The sequence below is a fragment of the Natator depressus genome, chromosome 8 (genome assembly GCF_965152275.1).
Source record: "Natator depressus isolate rNatDep1 chromosome 8, rNatDep2.hap1, whole genome shotgun sequence".
NCBI classification, from domain to species: Eukaryota; Metazoa; Chordata; order Testudines; family Cheloniidae; genus Natator; species Natator depressus.
The window spans coordinates 102,483,824-102,507,608 of record NC_134241.1 but is presented as its reverse complement, the minus strand read 5'-3'; the positions used below and the strand labels follow the sequence as shown (position 1 = coordinate 102,507,608).

At 44.4% G+C, this 23,785-nt stretch overlaps 1 protein-coding gene across 7 annotated transcripts in view; it reads left to right on the top strand.

The window, feature by feature from the left end:
* The window catches only part of MAST2 (microtubule associated serine/threonine kinase 2), a 379,580-nt gene that overhangs the window by 278,498 nt on the left and 77,297 nt on the right, over window positions 1-23,785 (top strand). For 6 of the 7 annotated variants that reach the window (XM_074961832.1, XM_074961828.1, XM_074961826.1 and 3 more), the window contains 3 exons: window positions 3,835-3,910; window positions 15,853-15,873; window positions 18,539-18,617. In XM_074961832.1, coding sequence (XP_074817933.1) covers window positions 3,835-3,910; window positions 15,853-15,873; window positions 18,539-18,617 — 176 coding nt within the window. The remainder of the gene's footprint in view (window positions 1-3,834; window positions 3,911-15,852; window positions 15,874-18,538; window positions 18,618-23,785) is intronic. The other variant, XM_074961827.1, reaches the window with a different exon arrangement.

The following is a 23,785-nucleotide window of genomic DNA, read 5'->3' as shown; positions in this document are numbered from 1 at the left end:
TCTCTGGAACACTCCCACACCAGCATCAACTTCATGGACGATACGATCGGCTTCAAGAATGGAACCCTACGGACAACGATATACAAGAAACCCATGGATCATCACATCTACCTTCAGTAACCACCCCAAACACACCAAGGAGTCTGTAATCTACGTTCAGGCACTCAGATACCATAGAATATGCTCTGAGGAGAAAGTCCAGGATATACACCTTTCATCACAAGACAAGGACACTCCACCAGAGTAGATGATTGCATCATGAAACAGACCACCCAATGCCCTGAGAGAACCTACTTCAATACAGAAATAAAATCTCCTACTGCGCACCCCTAGTTGTCACCTATCTCCCACATTGGAACCCATATGGGGTATCATCAAACAACTACAACCTATACTTGAAGGGGACCCCATCCTGAAATAAATCTTTCCTAAACACCCTCTTCTGGCCTTGAAACAATCCCCCAACCACCCCAAGCTCACCATCAGAAGCAAGCTACCCACAGACTAGGACACAGCAACTCAAAGTGGCATCAGACCCTTCCAGAACAACAGATTGAGAACCTGCAGATATATCTTCACTGCTATAATGATCAACACACCTTGTAAGATCAATGAGTCCTATGCATGTCTATGATGATATGTGGTATACCTCATCCAGTGCCCTACATGCCCCAATAGCAACGATGTGGGTGAAACCAAACATTACACTTTTGAATGGACTCTCACAGGAAAATAAGACAAAAACATTGTATCACCTGTAGGGGAATATTTCTCACAAAACAATCATTTTATATTTGACCTATCAGTCCCCATCCTCAAAGGAAACCTGCCCAACACTTTCAAAAGACAACCCTGGGAGCATAAATTCATAACTTTGCTGGGCACTAAAAAGCACGGACTGAATAGAGACTCACTGGGTTTATAGCTTATTGCTTTATAACCCACTAACAACCCCTCCACCAGCTGCTTTTTTTCTCCTCCTCCTCCCTTTCTTTCCTCCCTATGACAGAAGGGGTTTTAACAGGCCCCTTCATCTTTAATGGTCCCTTGAAATATGTGTTAACTACTTACGCTAAACAATCTGTTCCATCACATATTTTGCTGTGACACACTGAGTAAGTTTCCCAGACTTGAAGAAGAGCTCTGTGTAAACTCAAAGCTTGTCTCTACCACCAACAGAAGTTGGTCCAATAAAAGATATTTCTTCACCCACCTTGTCTCTCTAAATATGCCCAAGGTCAGCTGACTGGAAGAGCCACAAGCAATGTGGAGAATGCAGTGAATTTGTATATGCAGACCACTCCACATGGATGCTGATGTGTGAAAAAATCAGATAGGCTCACACTATGTGAGACTCTTGCTAGTTCTTTCAGTTTGCTAGTTAAATACATTTTTTTTGCCTAAAACATTAAATAGCTCTTAGTTTCTGGATGCATTTTAATACAGTTAATGTAACTTTTTCATGATACTGGATGAAGTTTAAGTCCATCTCTGTTCAGCAAAGCAATTAAGCACCTGTTTAAATTCCATTGAAGTCAGTGTATCATAAGCATATGCTTAAGTGCTTTGCTGAAGAGGGGCTTTGATAAATGACTAGTAATAGCTTGATTTTTAGGGGTGCTGAACACTTGCAGATCCTACTGAAGTCAAGACAAGCCCTTTGAGATACATGGTCATTGAAAGAACTTTACTCTTAACAAGAAATCATTTGAACTCACTTCTGTAGCTGTCACCAGTATGTCTTATAAAATAAATCAATTTAAAAATGAGATTTTAATTCTGAATTATACTGAAAACATTTCCAGCTTCAGCACATGTCATCCTTGTAGTGTAGTGCTTGCCCGATACATGTTTGTTGCCCTGTCGCCATAACAGTAATGTAATTTTACTGTGTGCAATCAAAGAAATCACTATTAGTTGGTTGGTAGTGTCTATTCTGAATTATGTGTTTGGGATTAAGGACCTGAATTCAGCAAACCATTTAAGTATGTGCCTATCTTTAAGAGTAGACCCACTGAAGTGACTATATGCTGTTAAGGCTGTAGTGTATTTTTGTGAACTTTTAACTCCATTGGGTTTCAGCATTCAGTTGTTAAATCATTTCAGATTTCAGAGAGATTTTCTACACTTCTTATCTTTAAAATGAAAGACATTTGTGATGTACCACATACAAACTGTATGTTGCTATGTCATATAACAGTTGCTGGAGAGAAGAATTCTAGTGCTACCTAAGCAAGACTTTGGTATTCTTGATCATAGAATCATAGAAGATTAAGGTTGGAAGAGACCTAAGGAGGTCATCTAGTCTAATCTGCTCAAAGCAGGACCCAACCCCAACTAAATCATCCCAGCCAGGGCTTTGTCAAGCTGGGCTTTAAAACCGTCTAAGGATGGAGATTCTACCACCTCCCTAGGCAACCCATTCCAGTGCTTCACCAGCCTCTTAGTGAAATAGTTTTTCCTAATATCCAATCTAGACCTTCCCACTGCAACTTGAGACCATTGCTCCTTGTGCTGTCATCTGCCACCACTGAGAACAACCGAGCTCCATCCTCTTTGGAACCCTCCTTCAGATAGTTGAAGGCTGCTATCAAATCCCCTCTCACTACCTATTGAGCCCGACGATCTAGCCCGCTTTCTATCCACCTTATCGTCCATTCATCCAGTCCATACTTCTTTAACTTGCTGGCAAGAATACTGTGGGAGACCGTATCAAAACTTTGCTAAAGTCAAGATATATCACGTCCACTGCTTTCCCCACATCCACAGATTCAGTTATCTCATCATAGAAGGCAATCAGGTTGGTCAGGCATGACTTGCCCTTGATGAATCCATGTTGACTGTTCCTAATCACCTTCCTCTCCTCCAAGTGCTTCAAAATGGATTCCTTGAGGATCTGCTCCATGATTTTTCCAGGAACTGAGGTGAGGCTGACGGGTCTGTTGTTCCCTGGATTCTCCTCCCCATCTTTTTTAAACATAGGCACTATTCTTGTCTTTTTACAATCGTACAATACCTCCCCCGATCGCCATACGTTTTCAAAGATCTTTTCCTTCAGTTTACTAACCCATTGGAATTTTCATTTTCAGTGATAGAAAAGTGTACTTAATAAATACTATATTTCAGAACATTGGAAATTAACAGGCAAAGAGTTTTTAAAAATACCACATTGATCTTATGGTCCATTCCTGCGAGCATTTACTCATGGGTGTACTGTTTTGCTACCATGAGCAGTCCCACTGGGATATATTCACAGTAAGGAACACTGTGCTGGGTTTGCAAGATTGTGCAGTAAAATACATTTTATTTACAGAGCACAGTCTGCACCAATACATCTCACAGTGGGAGAACAGAAGTACTTCCTTTGATATCCTCTTTAATCTTGAGTAGAAAGTAATCAGCTTCATTTCTAACTATCGTTTCTCATTGCTAAATATTGGATTAACTCATATACAAGAATCATTAAAAAAAATCCAAGAACAAATATATTGTATATAGTTGTTGCATTGTGTGTTACTTAGTTTTTGTTAACAATTGAAACTGGAAAGTCCACATCTTAACTTACATTCTAAAAAGTAAGTAAAAACATTAATTTCATGGTAGAGAGAAAAAAATCAACTTTCCATTTTTTTTCCACAGTCAAAAATATATTTAACCAGCTATTGCGCAGGCTATTAAAAGGTTCAAAGATCTAAACTCTTTGTTCTTTGTAACTATAGATCTTAATCAAAACTATTCATGTAGCATGCTAACTCACTCATCAAATATTGTGACAAGAAGAGAGTTTGTTGTGAATGTAACACAAATGTAAATGTTCTCTACTTTCTCAAACAGGTAGCAGTCCTTTGGACAGTCCCAGGAATTTCTCTCCCAATGCACCTGCTCATTTTTCCTTTGTTCCTGCCCGTAGGTAAGTTAACACATTTTGTTTCTTATGATTAGCGGGTGAAAGCCACCTGAGTGTATTTTCTACTTTGGAAAGTAGTTATCACTTAGAGGTTTTTAGGGCCTGTTTCATATTCAGATTAGACTGTGATTTTAGAGTCTAGAAATGTCTTCAACATTCCTGTCTCTTCTCTACAGGTGCTGATTGTCACTCCATTATTATGATTATTATTATTATTATATTGTTTTTTAGTTGCACATTTTGGGTGCTACTGCAAGGTTCTTTCCACACACGGGAGATGATTCAGAGTTCCTGCATGAGGGACATGCAGTCTAAAAAAGCCAGAGACAGAAGGGTTGGAGAGCAAAGGATGGGATAAAACAAGGTGATAAGGGTGAGGATAGACACACAGTATATTAGTCACATTTCCATGGCACTCTTTCAGGTCCCACTTCCTAATCAGTAGATGAAGTCTGTTCTAAGGGATCCTGATCTTCTCTTTTCTAAAGAAACCTATTTGTTCACAAAGCCAATCAAATTCTACATATTTGTTCATCAATTCTTGATCTCTTTGCTACCTCTGATGTTTGAATCTCTTTTTTTAATATATTAGTTTAAAATGAAATACTCTGAATTTACCAATAGATAAATGTCTGCAACATGAGACTGGTTGCAACCTGTCTTTTTCTCTCTGGTCCCAGTCTTTAGTCATGACAAGAAAACAGTTAGCAATATTGCTATATCAAGGAGAAACAGTTAATAGGTTAAATTTAGTATTAATTTAACATTTGCAAAAGGAAAGCATAGTGTTTCACTAGCATAATACAGAGGTATTGAAATGCAGAGAGGGCAGTTGCCTTGTAGACACGTTTAGGAAGGGAGTTCCAAATGTAGTTGCTGGTGTGGGGAACCTCATATAACAGCTGCTGGTCACATCCTTTTGGAAGGAGCTCAGATTCCATGGTGCTGGGTGTAGTGTAAGAAACAATAGACGGAAGGTGTGAAGGCAACTGTGAATGAAACAGATAAATGGGGTATTGAATTTGGCATCCTTAGCAGAATGGAGGGCACAGGATGGGAGTGAGGGCGGCATAACACAAAAAGAGAGAAGGCTGGATAAGTAGCAAGGAGCCGATAAATTTTGGGCCTTGAAATCAAGGATAAGACTGAACCTGATGTGGGGTATGTGAGGGAGGGATTCTAAGAGGATAGTAAGATCAGATTCATGTATGAGGAAGATGATCTGAGTGGCTGCATTTTGCTTGGACTGAAAGAAACCATCTGAGTGTTGCCAGAGAAGCGGGGGCTGTGGTAATCAGGATGGGAGATGATGAGGGCCTAAACAGGAATTTTAGCTGGTAGATAGATAGAAAGATGAATCTTTGAAATGCTTTGGAGGAAGGAAGTGGCAGGATTTGGAAACAGTTGCGATATATGGGGCAGGGAGAAGAAGTCAAAGATCGCCCCTGGGCTATGGTCCTGAGTATCAGATTATTGAAGGAAAGCCTTTGCTAGTCAGTCAGTTGAGTTGCTTCCCACCTCTGACACCCCTATATATTGCTGGCAGCAGACTTTATGCTGTTTATCAGGCATCACCTAAGGATGAGCTATTGTTAGTCACAAATGTCATGGTTTCATATTAATTATCTGGATCCATACCTGTTATACAGGGGACGGGGAGAAGAGGAGGCAGGCAGGAGGGATGAGAGCAGGTTCTACTGATTAACAAATACAAATGGTTTAAATGCATTCCTATTTAAAAAAGGGGGGAAGGTCAGATCCTGAGCAGGTGTAAATCAGTGTTGCTGCACTGAAGTCACTTGAATCATGCCAGTTGACAGCAGCCTGGGATCTGGTTTCAGGACTGCATGAAGGAAAGCGTTCAATAAAACTAGAGGCATAACTTTCTGAAGCTGTTGGCTGTTACAACAATTTTAACAATATTACTTTTAAAGCCCTCTTCAAAACAGAAAGCAAACTTTTAACAGTATAACCTCAGAGAAGCATTGTATTTCATAGGTGGTTTTGTGATGACAGTGATGGGAAAACTTGAACCTGCCCCTAGCAAATACCACTGATGATTTTACAAGACATTTGCTGCAGTGTCTGCCTTTCTGTGTGAGCATTTAATGTTTAAACAGTGACCTGGAAATCATAAATTGTGCAACAATTAATGCTACAAAGCTCCCAGGCCACAACCTGTATACTGTGGTCTTTTAGGCATAACACTTCTCTTTGTCTAGCTTTTGCATTTCATTCAGTGTAGGGAATGGAACTAGCCTGGACAATTTCACATTCTGTTCCATCTCACAATACAATGGTCCTGGACGTATAATATTTATTATAGTAGGGCCAAGAAACCCCAGCTGACATTGGGGCACAATTGGGTTAGGTGCTGTACAGACCATGTAGTTAGGGTCCTTTTCCCCCAAAGAGCTTGCAGTCTAAATAAGCAAACCAGAAAAAGGATTGGAAGGAAAACAAAGGCACAGACACACGAAGTGACTTGCACACAGGAGGTCAGTTTCTGAGCCAGGAGTAGAACTGGGGTCTCTTGATTCCCTATACACTAAACAGCACTTCTGAGCAGACATGCCAGACCCGCAAAAAAAATGCAGAAATTTGGCTTGTTTTTGGCTTAATTGACTTGTGAGTTTCTTGTTGGCTAGTTTTTGGCTTGTTGCTTGTTGTAGCTTGTTGCTTCTTTTTTTTTTTTTTTTTGATTGGCTCCTGGCAAGGGAGGGAGAGAGTCAGGGATGCACAGCAGGCCCCCCCACAGTCCCAGGCTGTACGCTGGGGGGATCTAGTCACATAGAGCGTTGGGGTTCTTAGGGATTGGCTTGTTTTGGCCTTGTTTTGAGATGGGATTAGCTTGATTTTTGATTTATTGTGAAAATCAGGGTGTTTATTTACCGCATGAAAGTTGGCAGCTGTGCTTCTAAGTTAGGGTTCCAAATGCAGTTGATGGTGGGTAATATTTAAATCCAAATAACATACTGTTTTCATAGATTTTTAAAATGGCTTTTACAGAAATATTTCTATTAATGTTTCATTGTGTAAAACTGTTTTTTTACAAAACTTACATAAGGGCATCAAGTGCATGGCACCTTAGATTTTTGCCTCAAGAGCAAGGTGGTGTGAAAAGAGTATAGAAATACAAGTGCTGCCATGTGGGGATCAAATTCCATCCCAGAAAAGGAGGGGCTGGAATCTGTGCCAAGAAAGCTCTTGAGAGCCTTAAGGAATGGGGGAGAAGAAGTGTTGTGAGTTCAATCCTTGAGGGGGCCATTGAGGGATCTGGGGCAAAAAAAATTGGGGATTGTGCCTGCTTTGAGCAGGGGGTTGGACTAGATGATGTCCTGAGGTCTCTTCCAACTCTGATATTCTATGATTCTAAGAAGGGAAGTGTGTCACCTGTCCAGTAAACTCCTCTGCCAGACAGAAGTGGAGAGAGAGCCTGCTTCCCCAGGTAGCTGCATCAAGCATTCCTTTGTAGAGAGGGTTGCTGTTACTTTTGGCTTTTAATGAAGGGAAGGGGAGGAAAAATGGGAGATTTGGGAGGCTCAGGGGACCCCTTTGTCTATACCTTTACTAAAATACATTTTAATTTGGTCTAAGTTGTGTGTTGATGCTCAGTTTAAAATATAAAATTGTTTTAAACTGTTTTTATTAGAACAAGGAACAAAAAAAGGAAGAGAAAAATTACATCACTATTTAAAATAGCCAAGATACACAGATATCTGTAAAGTCTGTGTTTAGTTATCCTGGCACTGCCGGTGCAGCTATATTTAGTGGATCACCACGCTGTGTTGCCAGGAGAATTTCTGTGCCTTGGGTCATTGGAAAGTACTATGCTTCCTTATCTTATCTGAGCAGAATTTTCCATCTCTCACAAACGTTATGCCATTGTTGTGTGGGCCCTAGAGATCATCCACGTCTGACCTCTTCCTATCACACAGGCCCTGCCATCAAGTAGAAATGGATTCTTCTTCTTCGAGTTCTTGCTCATGTCAATTCCATTCTAGGTGTGTGCATGCCCACGTGCGTGGTCGTTGAAGATTTTTGCCTTAGTGGTGTCCATAGGATCAGCAGTAGCACCCCTTCGAGTGCCACATTCATGTGTCGGTATATCAGGCACCGCTGGCCCTAAACCCTCTCAGTTCCTTCTTACCGCCCGTGGGGGTTAGGTGGAGTGCCTTTCCTTGCATAACAAGAGCTAGCAGTTTTTTGCCTTTACTGACTTTGAGCCTTAGGCCTTGTAAATAGTTTGTTTATAGTACTTAGCGTTAAGTAGTTAGTAGTTAGAGTTTTAGTGAGGACTTCACCCCAGGAGGGGCATGCCCCAGTCTCCCAGGTTTAAGCCCTGCGTGGACTGCCTGTAAGTAAACCCCTTAGCAGCTGCCTCAGGTGCTTAGGGGAATCACAGGTGAGAGATAAGTGCCGTATTTATAAAAACTTTCAGGCTCCGTGCACAGGAAGAGCGGGATATTCGTTTACAGGCTCTCCTCATGGAGTCCGTTTCGTCCGGCTTCCGTGCTGCCCCGCCAGGACTCGCCGAGTACCTCAGCCTCGGTGCACAGTGTGCCCCTGGCACTGGGCTCCACCCAGCACTGTTCCTCCTTGCCAGTGCCAAAAAAGAAAGCAAGGAAGCACAGCTCCCCGGCACCAGACAAGAAGGGCCATGGGTCATCGGGCAAGGGACTCACTTCGGGCCGCCTGGCCACTCCGGAGCCACACATCCGTGCCTCCCCGGTCGGGGCCCGTAGCCCCTTAAAAGGTCCACTACCGATCCCAGGAGCGGCATGGAACCTAAACCTCTGACAGCACCAATGCCTTCACAAGCTCCCTTGGCACCGAGAGAGCAAAGGCCTCTGCCCACACGACTGACATAGCACGTGCAACAGGAAGCGGCAAAGGCTCCCCACAAGGGCAACCCAGCCGCTAAGACCACTCGGGGCAGTAGAGCGCCGCCGATCCCCCGAGACGAAGCAGCACTCTCCACCTCCATGCCGCAGATCGCTGGAGTCGCAGCACAGATCCTCTGGGCTCACCCTTGGTCACTGGCACCACAATCACGGTCCCCGCCGTCTCAACGCAGATTGCCTAGAGGGAGATGCCAGTCTCAGTACTACCCGTACCATTCGCCTTCCCGCCGGTTGTCCTCTTGGTGCAAGTCCTGGTCACCTAACCTGTGGGAGCACTGTCCGTCACGTCTCTGGTCCCCTTGCTTTGGGCACCGGTCTGGGATGGCGACAGCAGACAGATTCAGGCATTGATGGCCCCACCGTGGTCACTGGAGGGGATTCCTCCGGCGCGGAAGGGCAGTTCAGCCCCTCACCTAGACTCCACCAGCGCGAATGGGCACCTGAGGCTGTTCTGACATTGACGGCGCTGTCTTGGCAGCAAGGCACAGCAGTCTTACTAGATTACGTGGGGAATGCCCCCTTCACGCTGCTCATCGGCCGCCGCCTGGGAGCAACAGATGGTGGCACTGACAGCACCGGGCTTGGTGCATGAGGCGCACCCGGATGTCGAGGCAGAGGAGACTGCACCTTTCCCTAAGCCTGCCTCCCTCCCCCATGGGGGAAGATGCTCCAGGGCCTCCCTCGGCGGTACAATCCCCATCTTTGTCCCCAGGCAATTTGGTTGCGGGACCCTCAAGGGCCAGCCCACCGGACGATTGTAAAGAACACAAGGCTCTGCTTCGATAGGTGGCCAAGAACTTGAGCCTGTAGGTGGAGAAAATGGGTGAGCAGGCGGACACATTGTTGAATGTCCTGTCAGCCTCTACCCCTGCTCATGTCGCACTACCAGTGCATGATGGTGTCCTCAAAATTGCCAAGGCCCTCTGGCAAACTCCTTCATCCATCCCTCCCATCTCTAAAAGGGCCAAAAAGAAATACTTTGTCCTGGCCAAAGGGTTTGAGTACCCTTACACCCACCCTCTGTGGCCAATGAAAAAGATAAAAAAGGGCATACCAGCTTGACTACCAAAAATAAGGAGGCCAAAAGATTGGACCTGTTTGGGAGAAAAATTTATTCAACTGTCAGCCTACAATTCTGGGTGGTGAACCATCGAAGTCTTCTAGGGACATACAATTTCAACTTCTGAGACCCCCTCCATAAGTTCAAGGAGTCCCTCCCACAAGGTTTGGCCCACGAATTCAGCACCCTAGTGGTGGCTCAGTGCTTTCTTCAAACGTCATGGGCCATGGCTGACTCGATGGCTAGGGTGATCACGTTGGTGGTGGTTATGAGGCGCAGCTCCCAGCTTCAGACCACCGGTCTCTCCCAAGAGATGCAGACCTCAATCCATGACCTCCCATGTAATGGGATCGGTCTTTTTTCAGAACAGATGGATGTGAGGCTGCATGGGTTAAAAAACACTCGGGCCACTCTTCGCTCGTTGGGCATGCATACGCCGCAGTCTGCAAGAAAGCAGTTCTGGCCGCCCCCGCCACCGAAGCCTTTGCAGCCTCATCCAGGGTCTACAAGGAGAAGGGGCAGGGATGTTAGTTTCAACTGCCACTGCCCTTCCTCCTCCCGCTCACCTGTGCAGCCCGTCCTGTCATAAGAACATAAGAACGGCCATACTGGGTCAGACCACCATCAAGCCCATTATCCTGTCCTCTGGCAGTGGCCAATGGCAGGTGCCCCAAAGGGAATGAGCAGACAGGTTATCATCAAGTGATCCATGCCCTGTCACCTAATCCCAGCTTCTGGCAAACAGAGGCTAGGGACACCATTCCTGCCCATCCTAGCTAATAGCCATTGGTGGACCTATCTTCCATGAATCTATCTAGCTCCCTTTTGAACCCCGTTTTAGTATTGGCCTTCACAACACCCTCTGGCAAGGAGTTCCAGAGGTTGACCGTGCATTGCATGAAAAAAATACTTTCTTGTGTTTGTTTTAAACCTGTCGAAGCACCCCAGGGGCCAGAAGTGCTCATTTTGAGGGTGCGGTCAAGAGCGATGCCCCAGTCACCTCCCAGGAGACACCCTATTCTTTCCTCAACCATCTTCGTCCCTACCGTTCGGCCTGGTCGCGGGTCAACTCAGACCGCTGGGTGCTGGAGATAGTGTCTCAAGGCTACACCATGCAGTTTTTGGCCACCCCACCCTCCCACTCTCTCTGTTTTCTGTCCCTCTTCATGGACCCTTCTCAAGAGCAGCTCCTCATTCAAGAGGTCAAGAACTTCCTTCATTTGGGGGCAGTGGAGGAGGTCCCTTGGAACATGACAGGAAAAGCTTTCTACTCACATTATTTCCTAATCCTGTAAAAAAAAAAAAAAGGGGGGGGGGGGACCTTAGACCCATTCTAGACCTGCAATGCCTCAACAAGTCTCTCAGGAAGTTGAAGTTTCTCATGGTCTCCCTGGCCTCCATCATCTCCCTGTATCTGGGAGACTGGTACACCTCCCTCAACTTGATGGACCTTATTTCCATATTCCAAGGTCATAGACGTTTCCTCCGTTTCATAGTGGACGGAAGCCATTTCCAATTCATGGTGCTGCCCTTTGGCCTCTCATTGGCCCCCAGGGTCTTCACAAAATGTATGGTGCCAGTGACCACTTACCTGAGACATTGAGGGGTCCAGGTCTTCCCGTATCTTGACGACTGGCCCATCCAGGGCAGGTCTCGGGAACAGGTACAGAGGAGCCTCGATCTGGTGCGATCCACCTGTCGTGACCTGGGCCTGTTGATAAACGAGCAAAAATCCATCTTAAGGCCTGTCCAAAGAATAGAGTTCATTGGGGCAGTTCTCGACTCCACGTGAGCCAGAGCCTTCCTTCCGAATGCTCATTTTCAGGCCATATCGGACCTGATCTCCCATGTGAAGAACCACCCGCTCACCATGGCGCTCACCTGCCTGCTTTCTTGCCCCGCTTGATGGGAAAGGTGGTGCAGGTCCTCATGGACAATACCACCACTATGTATTATATCAACAGGCAGGGCAGAGCCAGGTCATCAGCCCTTTGCCAAGAAGCTCTCAGCCTTTGGACTTGTGTGTGACATGCCATTCATCTGGTAGCCATGCACCTGCCCAGGACCAGGAATGTGTTAGCTGATTGTCTCAGCAGGATCTTCTTGTCTCACCACGAGTGGTCACTCCATCCAGAGGGGGTCAGTATGATCCAAAAGTGGGGACTCCCCAGGTGGACCTGTTCACATCCCACCAGAACTAGAAATGCCATGTGTTCTGTTCGCTATGAGGGATGGACACGGGTCCCCTGTCAGACGCTTTTCTGCTCTCGTGGTCAGGGGCCCTGATGTATGCCTTCCTGCCAGTGCTGTTGATCCACAGGATCCTCATGAAGATCAAACAGGGCGAAGATTATCCTGATACCCCCCTAGTGGCCTCATCAGCACTGGTTCGGCATGCTGCTGGATCTTTCGGTAGCCGCCCTTCTGCAGCTATCTCTCTGGCCAGACCTGCTGCACCCGAACCTGGTGGCGTTGTACTTGACAGCATGGTTACCGCATTGCTGAATGCGGAAGAGTGGGAATGCTCGGCCTGGGTTCAACAGGTCGTGTTGGGTAGGAGAAAGCCCTCCACCAGAGTGACTTACCTGGCCAAGTGGAAAATGTTCACGTGCTGGGCTTCGGAACGACGTATCCGGGCTGCACCTCAAGCTCCAGGGCTTGCCCCTGTCATTGATCAGGGTCCACCTGGCCACTATTTCGGCTTTCCACCTTCCATTCCAAGGCAGTTCACGTCATAACGGCCCTGTTTTTTAAAGTTCTGGAGCCCCTCTACCCTCATGTCCGGGACCCTGTCCCTCCCTGGGACTTGAACCTCATGCTGTCAAGGCTCATGGGGCCTCCCTTTGAACCTCTAGCTTCCTGCTCTTTTCTTTTTCTCTCCTGGAAGGTTTTGTTCCTGGTTGTGGTAACATCTGCTCGTAGGGTGTCTGAGATCAGGACACTTACTTCAGAACCACACTATACGGTATTCTACAAGGATAAGGTCCAGCTGTGGCCGCACCCAGCATTCCTGCCCAAGGCAGTTTCCTAGCTTCATACTGGCCAGGACATATACTTACTTGTCGTCTTCCCAAAGCCTCATAAATCGGAAGAAGTTGCACGCCCTGGACGTCAGGAGGGAGCTGGCCTTCTTCATTGACAGGACAAAGCTGTTTCATAAGTCAACACAGCTGTTCATTGCAGTGGCAGACAGGCTGAAAGGTTACCCAGCGTCTGCTCAAAGGATTTCGTCCCGGATCACGGACTGCATCCACTACTGCTATGAGCTGGCAAAAGCGCCTCCACCAGCATTAGTCATGGCGCACTCAACTAGAGTGCAAGCGTCATCAGCAGCCTTCCTGGCTCAGGTGCCGATCCAATAAATCTGTAGAGCTGCTGCCTGGTCATCTGTTCCACATGTTTGTCCCATTATGCACTTGCCCAGCAGGCCTCGGACGATGCTGGCTTTGGCAGGGCAGCGCTGCACGCTGCAAGATCATGAACTCCAAGCCCACCTTCATTGATACTGCTTGTGAGTCACCTAGAATGGAATCGACATGAGCAAGCACTCGAAGAAAAAACGGTTACCTACCTTTTCGTAACTGTTGTTCTTAGAATCATAGAATATCAGGGTTGGAAGGGACCTCAGGAGGTCATCTAGTCTAAGCCCCTGCTCAAAGCAGGACCAATCCCAACTAAATTATCCCAGCCAGGGCTTTCTCAAGCCAGACCTTAAAAACTTCTAAGGAAGGAGATTCAACCACCTCCCTAGGTAACGCATTCCAGTGTTTCACCACCCTCCTAGTGAAAAAGTTTTTCCTAATATCCAACCTAAACCTCCCCCACTGCAACTTGAGACCATTACTCCTTGTTCTTTCATCAGCTACCACTGAGAACAGTCTAGATCCATCCTCTTTGGAACACCCTTTCAGGTAGTTGAAAGCAGCTATCAAATCCCCCCTCATTCTTCTCTTCCACAGACTAAACAATCCCAGTTCCCTCAGCCTCTCCTCATACGTCATGTGTTCCAATCCCCTAATCATTTTTGTTGCCCTCCGCTGGACGTTTTCCAATTTTTCCACATCCTTCTTGTAGTGGGGGGCCCAAAACTGGACACAGTACTCCAGATGAGGCCTCACCAATGTCAAATAGAGGGGAACGATCACGTCCCTCGATCTGCTGGCAATGCCCCTACATATACATCCCCAAATGCCATTGGCCTTCTTGGCAACAAGGGCACACTGTTGACTCATATCCAGCTTCTCGTCCACTGTCACCCGTAGGTCCTTCTCTGCAGAACTGCTGCCGAGCCATTTGGTCCCTAGTCTGTAGCGGTGCATTGGATTCTTCCGTCCTAAGTGCAGGACTCTGTCCTTGTCGAACCTCATCAGATTTCTTTTGGCCCAATCCTCTAATTTGTCTAGGGCCCTCTGTATCCTATCCCTACCCTCCAGCATATCTACCTCTCCTCCCAGTTAGTGTCATTTGCAAACTTGCTGAGGGTGCAATCCACACCGTCCTCCAGATCATTTATGAAGATATTGAACAAAACCGGCCCGAGGACCGACCCTTGGGGCACTCCACTTGATACCGGCTGCCAACTAGACATGGAGCCATTGATCACTACCCGTTGAGCCCGACAATCTAGCCAGCTTTCTATCCACATTATAGTCCATGCATCCAGCCCATACTTCTTTAACTTGCTGGCAAGAATACTGTGGGAGACCGTGTCAAAAGCTTTGCTAAAGTCAAGGAACAACACGTCCACCGCTTTCCCCTCATCCACAGAGCCAGTTATCTCATCATAGAAGGCAATTAGATTAGTCAGGCATGACTTGCCCTTGGTGAATCCATGCTGACTGTTCCTGATCACTTTCCTCTCCTCTAAGTGCTTCAGAATTGATTCCTTGAGGACCTGCTCCATGATTTTTCCAGGGACTGAGGTGAGGCTGACTGGCCTGTAGTTCCCAGGATCCTCCTCCTTCCCTTTTTTAAAGATGGACACTACATTAGCCTTTTTCCAGTCGTCCGGGACTTCCCCCGATCACCATGAGTTTTCAAAGCTAATGGCCAATGGCTCTGCAATCACATCCGCCAACTCCTTTAGCGCTCTCGGATGCAGTGCATCCGGCCCCATGGACTTATGTTTGTCCAGCTTTTCTAAATAGTCCCGAACCACTTCTTTCTCCACAGAGGGCTGGTCACCTCCTCCCCATGCTGTGCTGCCCAGTGCAGTAGTCTGGGAGCTGACTTCTTCAAGATGTGTAGCTCATGTCCATTACATTACCCGTCCTCCTGCCCCTCTGTCAGAGTTGCTGGCAAGAAGGAACTGTGAGGGCGCAGGGCCAGTGGCTACTGATATACTGGCACATGAGCGCAGCACTCAAGGGGGTACTGCTGCCAACCCTACAGATACTGCTAAGGCAAAAATCTCCGATGACTGCACATGTGGGCACGCACACACCTAGAATGGTCATATGCAACACATCTCGAAGAACAACAGTTAGTAAAAGGTAGATAACTGTTTTTTGTGCCCATGTTCTTCCCTTTGCATTTGACCATTTCTCTTCAGAGATGATCCTTTTTGTGCAGTATTTATGGCTCCTCTTCCCACAGTACAGAACTGTAACCAGTTGATCCTTCAGCATTGTGGAAAATATTGCAGTTCTGGTTGAGAAAACAGCATGCTAGTTTTAAGGCCAATAGGTTCACCACTAAATCTTGTAGGGCTGCCCTTGTTTTAAATAGTGGTTAAACACTGTTTAACTGTTGTTAGACGACAAGCATTCAGTGAGTGTTTTGCAAACCCACAGAGTCAGTATATACAGAATTCTCCCAGTTTGAGGGAGATGTCCACTTCCATCCATGCAATACAGTGTCACATTCAGTAAAAGTGACTGTAATGATCAATAGTCAAAGTTTGTTACTGGTTTTCCAGAAATCACATTCACGATTTTTATTTTTCCCTTCCTTATTATCACTGCACAATTTCTTCAATTCAGCTATGGACACAGAGCAGACAGGTAAAGGGTATATCAGATGCATATTGCTGCTGTGTGTATGTAATGCTTTTGCATGATTGTACTATATGTGGCTAATGAGTATGTGTGCTGTAATAACCCCATTTAGGCATTCAGCTTTTACACTTTGGGAATAAAAATTTGGAGTCTTTGTATAGCAACTTATAATTAACAGGGATTCCTCCAGAAGAAAATGCTTTGTTCACACAACACTTTGTCATGGTGAAGTTGACCTATTCTACGTTGCGTAATGTTAACACAACTGCCACAAACACACTTTATTTAAAATTACATTTTAGTAGGTTATGTATGGCCAAAGTTGTTTGTTTTTGCCAATGTTTCATTGTCCCAGCAGGGATAATTCCAAAGTGAAATAAATGACCTAAACTTTTCTTTTGTTCCCAGCATCCTTTCCTAAATTAGTACTGCATTACTTTTTAAAGATATATCTTTTCCTCTTATTTTACACATTGAAATAATTTTGAAGCATTTTGCTAATTGAGGAAGTCATTTTCTTTGACAGTCTTGCTGTCTATTTCTTGAATTTTTGAAACAGAAATTTTGCTAGTCGCATCCTGCTGCTTTTTGTTGGCAAGATACACAGCTGGCGTTCATTACATTGATTGCTTAACACACTTCTCAATGTTGCATCAGTTTTTGTGGAAATGGCACCAAGAACTGAGACTTGCCATCTTAGGATAGTTTAAGTGGAGCGAAAGGGAGATTGTTTTTACACCTTTGCAATCAAAATGCGAAAATCCTTTGAAGAGGAAAATGGGCCTAATCTGCTATCATTTTGCATCTGTTCAATAATATTTGTGTTTTCTAAAATCTCTCGCTAATATGTCTATCTGCTTACGTGGCCCTCATTGCCATAGTGTTTGGGCCCCTCTGAATCTTTAATGGATTTTATCTCCTCAACACCACTGTGAAATAGGAAAGTAGTATTGTCCCCATTTTATATATGAAGGAATGAGGCACATGGTAAGTTAAGTGACTTGCCTAATGTCACATGGAAAGTCTATCTGAACCAGGAACTAAACACAGATCTCCTAAATCCCAGTCCAGTGACCAGTCTGCTACCAGATCATGTCGCCCAATAATTCACATTGTCTATTTACACTTGTTTTTATGGAGGTAAGAAAGGAATCTTGTCTCATGTACGGGACGAGATTTGGAATTTTTCAGGAATATAACAAGAAGTTGCTGCAATATGTGGGGAGGATTCTCTTGGTATCTTGCTAGAAACACCCTGTGTCTACATGGGGGTTTAACGATGGCATGCACTAATAGGAGTGGGTTATAAAGCTTAAACTTTTATGATTTTGTGCATGAAGCATGAACCTTTTTTTCCGTATTCTTTCAGAAATAAATATATTTATTCCCCTCTCTGGTGCTCAGATAGTTTTATTACCACAAGGAGAGGTTCATGTCAGTGTAAGAAGGCCGTGGTTCAGGAAAGCATCCTTATTCAGGAAAAAACTAAAGCACGTGCTAAGCTTCAAGTACATGCTTTAAGAACCTTCCTGAACCGGGGGGCTTAGGTGGGTGGATAATGGAGAGATGGCAGTCACTCCACAGCAAAGGGTAACTGAGTTTCCATTATAAGCCCAAGCTTGGTCCTCCACTGATGTCAACAAAAAAAACCTGTCATACACCCATGTACCGTATGTAAATTGCACCAAAAAAACAAGTCTTATCTAAATTGTATTAAAAGCTCTTAATTGTTGAATTCACTCTCATCTTATGTGAACAGGTATTGATGATTTGCCTCTGCTTTGGATCAATAATACTTGTACCAGAAATATTAATAAATGGTGGTAGTTCTATTGATGTGGAGTACAGGATGGAAACCATTATCATCCATCCCAGAGTGGAATGTGAACAGGATATAATGCTTTGGGGTTTAACAGGAGACAGAGAGACTTACTAGATTTAGGTAATGAACACAATTTTCTCCCTCCCTGAGGCTTTTTGGGGGAAATTGATGTCTCTTTTAGAAGCAATTACATATTTCATTTTTTCAGGTTTAGTGTTAAAATTATGCCACCCTTTCTGCAGTATTTCTAGTATGCATCAGTGGGTTTTTGGTTTGTCACATTTTTTTTCTTTAGCAGCTGTGTGCGCAACACTCTTTCCAGTGGTGAGGAGACATTGCCATAGGTTACAAATACAAGAAAGCAAATTACTACTAATATTGTAAATAGTAGTGAGAAAAGTGATCTTTAGAGAATAAAAAGTTAGTGTTCCAATAGAAGTATAATATAATATATTAATAAAGTGCTATGTGGAGGACAGGGGAGCTGCAGCAGCAGTGATCCCAAGGTGTTACCCTAAGGAATCTGCTGTGACTGTCTCTTTCAATGAAATTTGGAAGTATAAAGTAGATTTGTCCGAGCCCAGTAATGTCCACTTAAAAACAAAGGGTAGAACTTTCAAAAGTTCTTAAGTGATTTAAGAGCTTAAGTCCCATTGACTTTCAATGAGATTTAAGCTCCTCACTCACACAGGTGCATTTTGAAAATTTTACCCAAAGTGATTTCTAGGAGCACTGGATTCTCTGGAAAATGCAATCAAAGGTTGGCAATCTGTTTTAGGGGAAAACCTTCCCCAAAACTTTGTCCACATTGTAGCCATCAAAATAATTTCTCTTGCATCTTTTCCCCAGAACGGATGGGCGCCGCTGGTCCCTGGCCTCTCTTCCTTCATCTGGATATGGAACAAACACTCCCAGTTCAACAGTTTCAGTAAGTGGCAGAGACTTTTCCAGATAATTCTGTGTGTTTAAATACACCCTAACCCATCAACTTTTAAATCCTTGCTAAATGTTCAATATTTTTTCATTGTTTTGTCAACCTTTTATTTAATATGCTATTTGCTTTAAAAATTATTTTAATTATCAGTTGTGCTGCTTTTTCTCCATTTCCCAGCTCTTACCATCTACTCTTTGCCTTCAGTATTAGTGCCAGTCCCAGTGCCGCCACTTCGCTGCACAGCAGAGGGGAACATTGTATCGGGAGTGTCAGCACTTTGAGATGTAATGCTTAATCATTAGCAAGCTCTCAGCTACTTTTAAACCAGATGTGAAATTCTTGTCCACTTTTGAACTTTAGTCACCAGTGGGTAGAAGAGCTCTCTACTAACATGCTGTCTGGGAGGAAAGGTGATAATATACACGTTATTCAACTTGATAATAGTTTGATTTTCTGAGTGCAGCTGTTCCTTCATTATACATTTGCCTTATACACATGACTGAAAGAGTCTAGGCTTTTACAACTTACCTGACTACAATATCACCAGAAGCCTAATATGCCATTATCAGAAATCGAAAGACACCTGTGTTCATTGTTCCTTAATGTCGCAGTCTGACATGTCCCATTGTGCATCATACTCTTCATTGTGTATTAACAGTAAATTATATTTGAAGTTACACAGAAAATTCAATTAAAAGAACACTATTAATGTTGAAAAATCAAGCACTCAAAAGTTAGGAAGTGCCAGAATAAAATTGGTCCTTGTAAACTTAATTTGTCCCTCTTGTGTGTGTGCATTATGATAGTTTTAATTACATGATCACGTTCTATTTTTTTCCACAGTACCCCTGCCCTATTCAGTGCAAAGGTTGGACTGTGCTCACTTAATGAACAATTACTCAGTGTTTTGTTTTATCTTTATTAAGCAAAATGTGGCCTGAGGCCTTAGTTACTGCTTACTATTCAAACCCTGCTCTGAAGACAGAATTGTTAATTTCCTCATGGGCTTTTCTATGGCACTCATCACAATAGTGTCTGAGTGCTTCACAAACATTAATTAATTAATTTTCACAACACTTCTCTGAGGCGAGAGCGTATTCTTATCTGCATTTTTCAGATGGGGAACAGACAGGGAGATTAAGGTAAAAAATGCCTACTAATCTTCACTAATCCCCTTCACATAACACAAGAACCTGGGTCATCCAATGAAGTTAATAGCCAGCAAGTTTTCAGCAAACAAAAGGAAGTACTATTTCACGTAACACACAGTGAACCTGTGGAACTTGTTGCCTTAGGATATTTTGAAGACCAGAAGTACAACTGGGTTCAAAAAAGAATTAGATCAGTTCATGGAGGATAGGTCCATCAATGACTATTAGCCAACATGGTCAGGTGCAACCCCATGGACTAGTTTCAGAGTAACAGCCGTGTTAGTCTGTATTCGCAAAAAGAAAAGGAGTACTTGTGGCACCTTAGAGACTAACCAATTTATTTGAGCAAAAGCTTTCGTGCGCTACAGCCCACTTCATCGGATGAAGTGAGCTGTAGCTCACGAAAGCTTATGCTCAAATAAATTGGTTAGTCTCTAAGGTGCCACAAGTACTCCTTTTCTTTTTTCCCTATGGACTAGGTGACCCTAAACTTCTAACTGCCAGAAACTGTGCTACAGGGGATGGATCACTCAAAATTGCCCTGTTCTGTTCATTCTCTCTGAAGCATCTGGCACCGGCCACTATCAAAATCAGGATACTAGGTTCGATGGGCCATTGGTCTGACCCATGATGGCTGCTGCTATGTTCTTAATTTTGGGAGCCCAATTTGAGATGACTAGGACCTGATTTTTTCAGAATGCTTAGCATTTTATATGTTCAAAAAACAGCTCCCACTGATGTTATTTGCAGCTGTGAATTTTTCACACTTCTGCAAATCAGACTCCAGGATCTCAAGTCAAGCGTGCAGAAAATGAGGTACACGTAATTAGTGACCATCTGTGAAAAGTTTGGTTTAAGTGACCTGCTAGCATCACACAGGAACTCTGTAGCAGAAAGAGAGACAATTCAGTTATCCAGGGCAGCATACAACTGCTTTAACCACAAATCATCCTTTCTTTTTACTGTAATCCATCCCCCTCATTCACCTTCCAACTTCTGCAACAAATGAAGCAGGGGTCCTGTAGACAACAGCCCCCTTTACTAAATAACCTTGAGTCATCACCAGAGCAGGTCCATCCTGTGAACTGAATGAGGCAGGGGTCTTGTGGCAAGAGACTGTATGATCGTATAATGAAAGATTGTATCATAATGCATATGCACAAGGGGTATGAATTAAGGTAACATAAGCACCTTGATTCTCGTATTTCCTCGCTCTTGAGTGCTTATCTTTGTAACCTTAATGATGATCTTTTAACATAGGTTTTGTGTGTGTAATTTCTGAAGTTTTTTTTTTTTTTTAAAAGAAAACTGAAAAAACAAATTATATGACATGGTTATCACATTGTCACCCAATGATTCATCAGCAGATTTGGAACCCTCAGATCCACCTCACTGATCTGCCACTTGAGCAAAGGAAGTAACTGACAGCAATAGTAGGTTATCATCCTTTATGTGGACCATCATTAGAGGGGAGGGTGAGACAAAAGCTTTTCCAGTGAGTTTCACAAATATTTGATGACTGCAGAGTAATTGGTGAGGCTCAGGAATCTTGGGTTCCATTCCAGGCACTGGAGGGGAGTGTGCTTTAAGGGACAGACCCTTCTGCCCCGTTTCCTGCAACCTGTCCCTCTCCCACTCCTGGCTCTTTGTCCCATTCCCATTCCCCTCACCTACCAAATCCCAGTCTCTGTCTCTTAGGCTTCTAATCCCAGTCCTAGTCTCTGCCTTCGGTCTCACTGTGTGCTGTCCCAACCACTCTGTATCTTCCCTTCCCTGTACCCAGTCCCAATCTCCTTGCCTAGCCAATCCCAATTCCCCCATCCCATTCCAACTGTTTGTCCCCAGCCTCCTTGACCATCCAGTCCCAGTTGTCCCCTCCTGGCTCCTCATCCAATCCTTCTCTTCCCTCCTCCTCCACCGGTTTCCAGTTTCTCTCTCTCTCTCTCTCTGGGCTCCTCATCCAGCCTCATTTCCCCGCTCACACATCCCATCCCATCCCCAGCTCCTCATCTTCGTCTCCCCCTCTTTGATTCTCATTCCCAGTCTCCCCCAACTCCCAGTTTCTCCCTATCCCCCCACTCCAATCCTAGTTTCACACGATTCCTTTTCCCATTCCACTCCTTTCTCCCGTGTTGTCTGGCTTTTCTCCCTTCTGCGTTCAAAATCTGGCAGCTTCATTCTTCATGCTATCTGGGAAGCAGGGTGGGGCCTGGCTCCTTGCTCTTAGTTTCAGTGCCCAACCCCATCCCAGCTCAGACCGGCCATTATTAGGAAAATCTGGCTTTGGCCCTGTAACGCTGGGCTGGAGCATGCTCCGTTGTTCGGAGAAAATGGTGCGTACAGCATCCAGTCACAAGTAGGAGTCAGGAAGGGAAGGGCACTCGGAGGTGTGAGAGGCTCAAGCATACTCAATGAGGACCGAATCTTTGGAGATGTAACTATCATCAAAGTGGTCTCTGCTGAGCAGGAGTGAAGTGTGATTGTTCAAAGGTTTATAACTTTGCCAAATTTGGGGCAGATTTTCACAGGCCCAGCAAAAAGCGCATTGCTGATGCAAAGTCCACCCACTGCCAAATTTCAAGTCCTTGTTCTGAAGCATGGGGGCACTAGAGCTGTTCAAAGGAAAGGCCTGAGGAATCTTTTAACATGGGCAAAAGCCTCGGGAGGGAGGTGAGCTTCAGAGCCTGAGCTCCAACCCAAACCACAACTTCAAAGCACTGTCTACACAGCTATGTTTGGAGCATTAACCTGAGCCCCACTACTCCAAATCTGTTGACCAGGGCTGGAAAGCTCACTTCCCTGGACTGTGTAGACATATCCTAAGGATTCAAGTGGCTTGAAAGGATACAGTGAGTTAGTGGTGCAGGTGAGACTAGAATCTCGGAATACCAAGCTCCTGACTGGTGTGTTCAGTCCATTGTATTATATTGCCTCTTAAAACAAGAGAAACCAGTTTGTTAGCCCCTCCTGTCGGGCCTACCATTAGTGCATTAGTGAGTGAAATACTGGAATGCCTGGAACCAATTAAGAATCTGCATTCTGGTGGCCTGAATTACTGTGTGGTATGCCCATTTCTCTAGTGAGAGTCAACCTGTGGTGGTCTTGGTCAATGGACAGCAACTCTGCCCGCTGAACTGACACTTAGCTGTACTGAACTTAGTAAAAGTTGCATCTCAATCTCTCTCGCTCGCTTGCTCTACATTTTTCAGCTTCTGTATTTCTGGTGCCACAAAGTCCATTTTTCAGCAAAATACCTGCTGCCTTTTTAAATTTCAGATATTGTATGAAGACAGTATGCTTCTCATCGTGCAAGCACTGAGAATGCTGTGCCTGACTGACGTGGGTGCAGACTTTCAGCTATGTGAACCTAGAGAAATTAATTGAACAGGCTAATTTCCAATTATTTCCTTCAATATCTAATTTGCTGTTTATTTACTAGGCTCTGAGTTAATTTAAAAGCTACAGTAACATTAGCTGCAAGTTTTTGCTTGCAATAAGCTGGCTAATTCTCTGGCTGTAACTGAGACACGACAGGGATGTTTGCATTGCTCTACTGCTAATATCGAATTCTGTGACTTCATCAAAATCAATAATACAGCTGCGTTCGTGCTTCGTTAGTACATGGATGTATTCCTTGAAGGCTTTTGAGAGCTAAAGAAGCCTTTGGCTAAAGAAAGCACATCTCCTAATACTTGGCACAGGATCTCCTTAAATATTCCCTGGAGTTCCAGCACTGTATAGTCTGATATCTCTTGAGGAGACAAAGTGGAAGGAGGGTTTTAGTCAGACATCGTGAGAAGAATATTTTAAAATTTTCTCTGTTTCCTGAGTGATTGTGTTGCTGGCAGGCATACATTTTCAGTGCTTGAAATGCCAGTAACCATCATGTCTTTTTTCTGGGTGTACGGAATGTGACACTATTATTTTCTAAATCTGCAACGCGTTTGACAGATATGTTAGCTTCTCTTATATGCCGACTCTATTTTCATTTCTTCTGGATCAAAGACATAT